General features: G+C 40.1%; 1 protein-coding gene across 1 annotated transcript; it reads right to left on the bottom strand.

Annotated features, from left to right (window-relative positions):
- Positions 1-661: 661 nt before the first annotated feature.
- On the bottom strand, positions 662-10,170 carry Pgr15l (G protein-coupled receptor 15-like). The gene is made up of 5 exons (NM_001033361.3): positions 9,992-10,170; positions 6,363-6,852; positions 6,034-6,159; positions 5,517-5,650; positions 662-5,111 (listed from the first exon to the last, which is right to left on the bottom strand). The coding sequence occupies exons 2-5, from the start codon at positions 6,750-6,752 to the stop codon at positions 4,391-4,393; spliced, it is 1,371 nt and encodes a 456-aa protein (NP_001028533.1). The 5' UTR covers positions 6,753-6,852; positions 9,992-10,170; the 3' UTR covers positions 662-4,390.
- Positions 10,171-11,177: the final 1,007 nt, after the last annotated feature.

Here is an 11,177-nt window from a genome sequence, read left to right as displayed (position 1 = left end):
GTCCTGTGGGCACTTCACTGGCCTAATTAGTAGAGTAGCTATGGGTGATACAGCTCCAGCAGCTGCAGCATAGTAGCAATGGGTACCCGGGTCCATCTGTGGGAGTACACTATTGTGCAGAACAAATGATGGTTAGTCCCAGTCCTCCTTTCTTTAACTATATTTCTGTCACTCAGACACAGCTTCTAACCTGCCAATTTACCCGGACTTCTTCTATTATCATACCTGACTCTAGCCTTGTGGCCTTTCAATTTCCCTCACATTTCCCTTTCATTGTGGTCACTTCTCAACAAGGATTAACAGTGTTATTTTTAGAAAGGTTCATAAGTATACTCATTATCTGTAACTGCTGTGTCACTTGGCCCTGACCATTCCCTTTATGTTCTTTATTCTCCTCCTCCACCTTTTGGGAGCTTACCCTTTACAGAGTCTGATGCTTGGAGAAACTACAACCCCCAGAGCACTTTTAATTCCACAGGTTTGTTTCTGCAGCAACGATCTGACCATGCCAGGAAGAGGTTCCATTTAATCAAGTTTAATTCACAGGCTGTTGCTTCTAAAGTCAATATGTCTTTTTTTAGGCTACTTGTTACTGAGTTGCTTTTTGGAAGCTTAAGATAATGCATGGTGTCTGCATTAATGAAAGAAATAGCTTTCATTTACTTTATTTAGCTTTATTAAGTTTTAATTGAGCACATACATAGTCACAAAGGATTCACAAAGATCTGTAGTTTTAAACACTTGAAAAATTATTCCAGTCAAAATATACTTAAGTACAAAACCCAGCTGACACAAAATAATCTCAGAGTCAGCCACCTCTAAATCCTTCATTTGAACCCTTCCCACATTTGAACAGATCATCTGAGTAGAGCTTCCAAGTAGAACTTGGAGCTCCAGAACTTTATAATTCACCCTTGCTGGTTGTCAAGCAGAACAGTTCCCTCAACCGTAACCTGTTTCAAAGTCCAACATCAATGATCATTCTTTGGGGGAATTTCAGTATTCCATAAAAACAAGCACACATAAATAAAACAGTATTTTTTTTGTTTTTGTTTTTTGTTTTTTTGCAGTTTGCGAACTATTTTGGCAGATAAATGGTTAAATATAACACCATAAAACACTTTAAGCACACTTTAGAAGAGCACCGTAAATGAGTACTATTACACTTAATATATTACTATGATATCTAAAACATTAACAAATATAAATATGTAATACAATTATTGAGAATCACATTGAGTCATAAATAGAGGGGGATTCTTAGAAAAGAGATGACAAGTCAGAATAGAAACCCTGTGTCATTTCTGTACTTTGTAAACACTTTACATCTTTCAAGTTTTCTCCTTTGATTTCTTATTTGCCACCCTTCTCAGAGCAGAAATGTTAAAATACAGAAAAACCTACTGAGGAACTAACTCAAAATTATTCATTTGCCTATTACTTAGCTTGTGCTTCTTTATTTTTCAGTCCCCTAGAATTCTGCTAGTGTCCCTGTCTCTGCTCTGGAAAGCTCTTCTTCTCAGCAGTGTTCTGTCTAACCTCATTTCAAGTAATCGAAACAGGCAGTAGAAGCTTGTCCAATGAGATACATCAAGTAATCTTTTCTTAAATATCTTCATAGTCTTCTCAGCTGTGTACCGGTCTGCACTTCAAGGGAGCACAGCAACATCGATTTAACAATATTTAACAATAATAGTAGTAACATTACAATTAGGGTAATATTAACAGCAATAATCACAAGGTGGGTAACAAGAAAATGAACCTATTAACAACAATAATAATACCTGTTATCACAGATAACTCTGGCAATAGCCCTATAAGGTATTAGGTATTATTATCCACCTTTTATAGACGAGGAAACTGGGGCACACTAAGGCCACATGACTTTCCTAAGGTCACACAAATGGTTGACTCAAGGACAAAAAAAGCCTTGTCCCATTATTCTGAATCCTGGGCTTATTTCCACTATAGGGAATTCTTGCCTTACATCAAAATCAAAGCACAAAGTGCTTTTTGCTTGTACAAACGCTGTTCCTATCACACAAATCGAATATGTGCTAGATTTCTTTCAGTAACAGGTTTCTTAGAGCCATTACTCCCTGCTAAAGTAAATCAATTAGATCGCCAAAGGTCCCATACCTAAGGTAAAGTTTGTGGCCATGAATAAATTTGTCTTCTACATAAAGTTAGCTTAAATTAGTTCACAATGTTATAGCTCTTCAATTTATAAGCAGATACTAATACCTACATTTATAATCAGATATTAAATTATAACTATTCACAAAGGAAATATAAGCAAACAATTCAGCTAGAAAGAACAATCTCATTACGGAATGCTGAGATTTCAAGGAAACTGTTAGACTCTTCTCAATATCCTAGCACATGGTGCCCTCTGATGGATTTTCTAAGACAACATAAGACACACAAACAAGAATATTTGTTTACTCTCTTAGGAAGGAAGGAAATTTCTGTGACAAAAAAAAGTATATGAAACTGTAGGAGGGAGATCTGCATACAGGGAAAACTGGAAAAGGAATAATGAATTAATATTAGACTGAGCAAGACACCAAAGAGAAGAAGGGGTGAAGGAAAGAAAGAGAGAACAAGGGAAAAGGAGAGGGAGGGGAACGGGATATGGGGAGGGGGAGAGTGAGGGATGGGGGATACAGAGGAGGAGAGAGAGAAGAAGAGGGAGACTGAGAGGGAGAAGGGAGTGCAAAGTAGGGGAAGCAAACAGAAGATAGAGTCTAGAGTGGAACAAAGCACCGGAAATGAGGAGGCTTCAATTACTGAAGAGATGATGAGCCTCAGCACAGGAAGTTGTGAACCTCTGGTTAAGGCAGCAACCAAAATCCAAGTTTAATAGCCCAGAACAAAGAAATATGGAAAAGTGAGCACCTGGGTGAAATGTTGAAAGGAGACAGTGTTGGAATCTACAGGTATATGTTTAAATGCGAACGTATGCCATACCCAGCATGTGAAAATGATATAATTTACAAAAAAATATAGAATGTTAAATAAAGTGAATTGAGTTGAAATGTTGTATATGAGAAAGAAATAAAACTAGAGCCTTTAGTGACAATGTGACATAGTTAGGGGAAAGCATAGAGACAGCAAAGGAATGGAAGTAGCACAGAAGAGCACAACTCAGATTATGAATCTGTAAAACTTTCACAGGAAGATATACAACATAAAAAACATAAAATAAAATCAAAGAAAGAAGTGAAGCACCAACTGTAAAGAAATGCTGTTTCCAGAGGCAAAAAGTTGCCACAATCTCAGAGCCTGCAAGACTTCACTTTAAGGCATGAAATCTTGTCTAGGCTCAGTTAGCATGGAAATTACAGGTAGAAATAAGTGAGAGCACCAGGCAGGTGGATAGCATGAGAGGTAACAAGTAGCAATATATACATGCTTATATCTGTGTTAACATAAAAATGTATGCTTGTATGTACATGTAAGCACTTGATTATGTCATGTTCCAATTTAGGGTGCAAAAATTTGTGTTGATAGGGAGCAGTTTAGGGGTCGAAAATGCTAATCTAGTTGTTATTGAAAATATTAGGGGAAAGTTAGGACCACAAATCAGTGGATAGTCAACTCAGATGGGCAGTTCTGATAGGAAATGTCAATAAATTCATCAGAGACCACATATGCCAGTATACACTAGTTAAATTAGCTAGTACAAATATCAAGTAGTTCCTCCAGATAAAGTCTACAGTTTATACACAAGATGAGCTATCTGAAGCTGGGGAAATCAGTCTAAAGTCAAATATCTGTACAGACTGAGTTTTACAGTCACATTTACAAAGATGGGGAAATAGAAGTTCAGAGTCATTCACCAGTATTTCTTGTTCCTTAACATGATTATTAGCCTCAGACTAAGTTGATGCAGAAAGTAGTCATATAACAGCACCAAGTCGGTGCACAAGGGCAGTGAAGCAAAGGAAGGTGTACCTATTGGCAGAGAGGGGCTACCACGTAGTCTTCCTAGTGACTCTTTTACACTGATATCTTTCAACCACGGTTCCTCCATCTTATTTTCTCTACTAGTGATAATCACATGTCAAAACTGGAGGCAACAAAAGAATCTTATTCAGGAAATCTAGCTTTCATAAATACATCTGCGAAGTAAGTAAGGTACGTGAGTCAACAAATTCCTTCAGGGTATGGCACAGTCAGTTTTCTCGAGTATGGCACAGCAGATTAATCAATTAGAGCTCTGCTGCCAGACCTACAAATCAAGACCATAAATGGATTTGTGAGGCTGCACATGATATTGAAACACGGTCCTCAGCATCTAAGTTAAAGGTTGTCCCATCTCTGACTGAATTGTCTGTGCCAAGGTACTCATTAAGTAAGATTCCAGTGGATCAGGTGGTTGCCCAACTTAGTGACTGCTAGTCTGCATGTGGATACAAAAGTAAGTATCCCGAGTTGAAGGCCCTGGTTCTTCATCTAGAGTGGGATCTGGATCTTCCCATTCTCCTTGGACAGAGACCTGGGAATTATCCCCTGTAGCCAAACTGGGATCTTCAAAAACCTGGGGCTCTGGGACAGCCAGGGGAACTCGTAGCAGTGAAGATGTCTGGAGCTCCCTAAGCTCATGACTCTCCTGTGGTTTTATTTGCTGAACCTGGGAGTTACTACACACAAACAGTGATTGCATCCTGAAAGATGATATAGATCTTAGTTTGGCACGGAAGCTCCTGTTGAGCCAACAGTATATGAAAGGATTGTAGCAGGTGCTGCTCATTGCAAACCAGTGAAAGGCATAGAAAAGCACACTGTCATTTTCTACACCTGCACTGGAAATAAGAACCACATAGAAGTTAAGTGGAAACCAACAAACTGCAAAGACCAATACAATAAGTATCAACATCCGGATGCTCTTCTTGCGCTTCTGGTAGTGTGCCATGAGTTGACGAGCAGATGCATCACCAATAGCATTTTGAATCCACAACCTCTTTCCTAGGTGAGAGTAGGTTACAACAATCACCAGAAGTGGCAGGATATACAACAAGATAAATGTCCCGAGGTCCACATACTTTGAAACCAGTATGCTGGGTCCAGGAAAAGAAGGGAGGCAGTAGCTCCTGGTATCACCATCCCTGGAGGAAAGAATAGAAATTAAGATAACAAGATTAGCTGAATGAACACCTGAACACGTCTAGTAGCTACTTTGCAGAATATGTCCATATAAAATCCCAGACCCTTGAAGCTTTAGGTCTCAATTTCTTAAATTTTAAAATTAAGGGGGTTAACTAAAATGTTATCTCTTGCAGGTATAGTCTAGATATAGGATAAACTGAAGACAACCAGATGCTTCATTGCCAGTTATCTTGACTGTCCATCCTCTTGGCTTAACTAACACATTGGAATTAGAAAATGGTACCATATCTTCTATTCAGAAAAACGGGGAAGTGATGAAAGAGAAGTTAAGACCATTACAAATGTGAACTTCCTGGGAATCTCTAGAAAGAAAAAGGTGAAATTATCCATTATGTCTGACTTACATGTTGACGAGAGTGAACAGATTTTGGTAAATCGCATGAGGCAGAGCAAGGAACACTGCAATACTCCAGATCATGGCAACAACAAATAGGCATTGGGAGTGGGTTAGCCTTGGTTTCATTGGGTGCAGAATTACCTACAAAAGAGAAGCAACAGCCTTCCTGAATCAGTCCAGGTCAGCTTGTTTGCATAATCAAACACAAGTTAATAATTTTCTGCTTGGATTACAGGATTTACTTGTACTATTAATTTATCTTATTCCAATATAAGCCCAGATGTATTAAAGTAGTTTCGGGGGAAAAGAGAGAAGGCATAAAACACACATATATAATCTCAAATCTCTGAAATTCTAAATGGTCTCCAGTTGTAAGAGTATGTATGACAGTGGGGGAAAATTTTCTGAAAACATTCTATTCTCAAAGATGTTTCTACCCTGTAGATTTCTATAAGATGTCTAAACTTCCTGGCCATTTCTCACTTCCTGCACTTTTATTCAGAACTGTCCTCAAGTTGTCTTACCCGGTGCCGGTCCATAGCAACTGCCATCAGTGTAAGAGTTGAAACATGGAGGGAGCAGTACTGGGCAAACCGACTGACATGGCACATGATCCTACCGAAAACCCACTGTCCACTCAGAAAACGAGCCTAGGGTAAGAAATCAATAAAACAAGGAAGGAGAATAGGTTAATTATTAAAATATTGCTCTTAAGCATTACAGAGAAGCCAGAGGCTAGAATAAAGGCCCCGGGCATGCATATTCCTGTTTGTTTTCTAAGTTCCATCACCCACCCCTAAATGGAGCAGCTTCTTTCTTAAGTGTTGAAACCAACTCTATATAAATCACTCACCAGAGCAAATGGACTGTTGAGCAGGATTATCAAAATGTCAGATATTGCCAGATTGAAGATGAGAAGGCCTGTTGATTTCTTGATTTCCTTGTGCTTGACAAAAACTTGGCATACCAGGGAGTTGCCAAAGAGAGATATCACTATGATGACAGCGTATGCAAATGTCAGCACAATCTTTGCCATGATGTGGGGATTGCCCCCCAGCCATCTCCTGACTGATCCTGTTGGCCCTCCCCATTCTGCACTGGAGATATTGGTTCCATTCTGGGTTGTGTGATTGCAGCTTTGATCCTCTATTGATGGAACCCAACTGATATTTTCTCCGAGCCAATCAATGGCACTTTCCATTTGTGACAGGAAAGGAGACACTCCCTTGAAGGAAGTGTTCATTTTTGTTTGGGGAAAATTAAGCAGGTCTCAAGGGACCATAAAGGATATAGAAACTGAAGTCCTTTTCCAAATCCTTGCAAACAGAAACTCCTGGTTCCACCTAAAATGGGAAGAATCAAGCACATTAGCATTGTATAGAACATTGGGTCCAACATAAAAGCCAGGAGCCAGGTCTCCACTTTTAGTTTTTATTAGGAGCTAGCAGGCTTGCTAATCAGCCCATTTTGATATGATAGAATCCTGTGAAGCCAATTATATCACACATGCAGAATGATAACTGTACCAGCTTGTATTCTTACCATGATATTATATAAATACTGCCTGTAACAGTCGCTGCCTTCTAATAGATATTCCATTAATTAATTGTTTAGTAATTAATGCTTAGTCTTGGGTTATAGAGGTCTATCAGGATAGGTATACTGTATTATTTCCATAGAGTTATAGGATTATGGAAGTCTAACCTTTATACCTTGCTTTGTGGAGAATTTTATATAAATAAAATGATCAAGTAAGAAGAAATGTACTTCTAAATAGGTGGTTAGACTCTAACTGTAGAGGCTATCACCTATTTATTAAAGGACGAGGGAAGTAATGAGTATGTTTGCAAACATGTAAAAGGGTAGGATGTCAGAGACTGTAAACTTAAAAGCAAGACTTTTGTTCTCATTTTCATACTACCCTTGTCACTAAATAACAGTATGGCTGTGCAAATAACTGACTGACAAATTTCATCGCATATTTCTAAATTTTAAAACAACCCTCAAAATGTTTTCAACATAAAGAAATGGTAAATTTGTGAGGTGAAATCTATTCCAATACCACACAGTCCAATTCTTTCTCACTGCAATCATTTGTCAAAATGTAATAATACATACCACAAATATGCATACTCATTGTGTTAACCAAAAATAAAACTACACACTTAAAAGTTATTTTTCCTTGGTTTCTCTAATAATCTAATGGAGATGCTCTATGCTTCATAAGCTGATGCAGAAGATTAAATTAGTATGAATGAATGAATGAATATGTATACTATTCAAACAACTTCTTCATGGTAGAAAATTCTCCATGTTTCCTTCTGTTTGAATCAATCTTCATTGTTGTTTTTAAGTGAATAAGTTCCAGTTAAAAGAGAGAAAATGACATTTTTCCAGTGTGTATGGGGGTGGGTGGGTGTTTTTTTGTGTGTGTGGTTTTGTTTTTAGTTCATGTCCATAGGGGGTTGTACATTGATATTTGTTTTTTATATGTTTTGTATAACTGATTTAATTTAGAAAGTTATGTTCTGTTGCTTATGTAAACTCATATGTAGCATGATTATATTGCCATAACGAAGACTTTTATAGTGTGCATTTTCTAAACAAGACCTGAGTGTGTGTTTGGTGGTATGTTTGCATGCTATGTAATTATGTGATAAGTTTCTCTGCTGTGCATGCACTTGTATAGCATGTTTTTTTTTTTCTGAGTGTGTCTTGTATATGTTTGTGTAGAACAGATAATGTAGTGCTGTTTGTGATATTGGCTATAATGGGGAGGAGTCACAGATTTTCTTTTTTTTTTTTTTTCTCTTCTTCCCACCTCTTTCTAGCTCCTTCTCCATATCACAAAATCTATTATGGAAAATTTTGGATGTAGCTGAGTGACACTTAGGATGCCTGAAAAACTGGGTTCCATCCTAAACACTCCACAATTGCATCACAAATATTTTAATCAGCCTCCCCCCCCCCCACCACCACACACACTTGTTATTCCTGAACTGGTAATGCAGAAGAATCACAGGTTTGAGGACAGCCTGGGCTGTAATAACCAGTTCCAAGTGGAGATGTATAGTGTTAGCCTGTCTCAAAAATGTTTGTGCTATGGGGAAAACAAGGAGAATCCTTACACTATCCTTTGGGATCCATTTTGACCATATAGAGTTCCGAAATTGCTCTTCTGACTTGGGGCTGTCAGGCTGTATGTAGTGCATGGCTCTGAGCAAGGGGTGACTCAACATAGCATCTAAATAAGCCAGGTTTTGAGCCTTAAGGTTTGAGCTTCTGCCCCTCCCTTTGTTGCAAGGGAATATGAGGGGAGGGGGAGGGAGCTCCAAGCCGTTTCTGGAATTTTCTAAACCATCAATTGGGGAAGGGATTAAAAACTCAAAACTACTCTCCAGCAAGACTTCCTTTTAGTCAAACGGTCAGAAGGGGGCAGTGGAGAGGAATATGTAATTTCATTCATAGCCCCTTCCCCAAATTTTAGGAGGGCGGTGCTTTAAGGAAACACGTCATCTTGAGACCTCAGCCTTGCGAGGGTGGTTGCTATTGGTGACCACCCCTCAACCTCCAGCAACACCCTGGAGACTGAGATCCTAGAGTTCTAATTACAGAGATTTGTTCTTTACTGCCTTGCTGGTAAAAAGGCTGACGAACACTGATTCCTCTCTACCTTAGGCTGGCGTCCCCTCCCCAGTTATGAAGCAAATGATTCCAGCGGGGAAGGGTTCCTGTGGGACGAGAGACATAGCCCTTTGCAGCCCACTTTCTCCCCGGAGAGCAAGATAGGGAGGAGTGTGAGGGGGTCTGGGAATGGAATGCATACCCTGAATCTCTAAAACTAGCAGCTGGCTTTCCAAGTCGTGAGGTCAAGCTTACAGTTTGTTTGTACTTTGACGCGCAAGAAATCACCACTACCATCACCCCCTCCTCCACCACCACCACCACAGTAACAACAACAACAACAACAAAAACAAAAACAGCATTTTCTCATTATAGAAGTGCGACAGTGTGGGGGCTAAAACACCTAGAAGCCTGAGAATGGGGTGGGATGTAGTAAATATAAAGGAGCGCTTTCAAACAGGCTTTGGAGCAGATATTCTCACTTTTCAGGAGTGCCAGGATCCCTGATGATAAGAATAGATAAAACAGGAGGGAATTTCTAGGGATTCACCCAGAGCTCTTAAGAATTCTGCATTTTGCGCTTGCAGATAACCTGTGGAATAAATGCATCCTGCAAAAAAATACAGGATGAGGAATCTGGGGTGTGGGCACCTGGTGGACTTGGGGCTTCCATGTCCCCAAACCTTTCTATTTCATGGGCAGTCTGACTTGATCTACCCATTTCCCTGTTTACCTGTTGTCAGTTGCAGGGACAGCAGCTCAACCCCACATATCTCCAGCCTTTCCTATGAATGAGAGAGAGAGAGAGAGAGAGAGAGAGAGAGAGAGAGAGAGAGAGAGAGAGAGAGAGAGACTTACCTTAGAATCCGGAGACGGACTGGAAATCCAGGAGTCTACCAGCCTCAGTCTGCTGGTCAGGCAGAAGAGAGCTGAAGACGGACTAGCGGACTAGCCGCCTAGCCGCCTGGCCTGTCCGTCCAGGTCTGTGCCCACTTCAGAGCCTGAGGTGTCTCTGGCTCTGCGCACCACAGCCAACTGCCGCAGGCAGAGTCGTGCGCACTCCCCCGCGTCAGTGGGACTGGGTAGTGACCCTAAGCAATAGGGGGCGGGGCCCCGCGAGGACTGGCAGAGCTTTGCGCGAGACTTTGCCTGTACCACGAGATGCTGTCTAGGTCCGCAACACACAGGGTGGGGGAAATGAGGGGGGCACAGGTGGCCTTTGCAGATAAATCAGAGCTAGTTGATTTTTTCCACACTCCTACTGTGTAACTGAGGCTCTCGTCTTCACTGTTAAGACACGGACACTTTGGGGGCTAGACCAGATGGTGCATCTAAGTTTCGGGGTTGGTTGCTGCGGATGGGGTACATTACTGTTTTTAAAAAATAAAAAATAAATAAAAAATTAAAAAAAAAAACTCACTCATCTAAATACTCTCAGTATATCAACCAGAATGTAATTAACATACACCTCTCTGCTCATGTTCTTTCATTCCAAATTTCCTGTTACCCACCTATGCAAGGTAACTTGGTAGTTAGATTTAAGAAAAAAAACCAAAAACAAAACAACAACAACAACAAAAAACCTCCATGAAGCCATAACCAAGCGAACAGGATGGAGCTTTCGCGAACTGCAGAGGCTTGGAATCTGGAGGCGGAAGGTGGCAGGTGAATGAGAAAATGAAACAGTTAGGGAAAAGGCATCTTTAGAAAGCTGCCTTAGAGTATACTTAGGGTGGTGCCAAACAACGTATGTGACATAAGAACTATGCATGAGCTTTTGCAAAACCATTGTGGTGAGTATTTTCCACGGATCCATTTTTCCCCCTTAGGAGAAGGAAAGCAGAGGGGGAAAATAAAAGGAAGATGAGAAGATAGAAACAGGAGTTTCCTGGCATAAAATTCCCAGGTCACTTTAGAAAACATTATTCGAACCACTTGTGGTTCAGCTATTTTATTTCTAGAAAATTCTTTTCTGCCCTCATTTTGGGCTCTCTCTCTCTCTCTCTCTCTCTCTCTCTCTCTCTCTCTCTCTCTGTGTGTGTGT

This window comes from Mus musculus, chromosome X (assembly GCF_000001635.26).
Source record: "Mus musculus strain C57BL/6J chromosome X, GRCm38.p6 C57BL/6J".
Taxonomy (NCBI): domain Eukaryota; kingdom Metazoa; phylum Chordata; class Mammalia; order Rodentia; family Muridae; genus Mus; species Mus musculus.
Note: the sequence above shows the minus strand (reverse complement) of the source record. Positions and strands in the feature narration are given on the sequence as shown.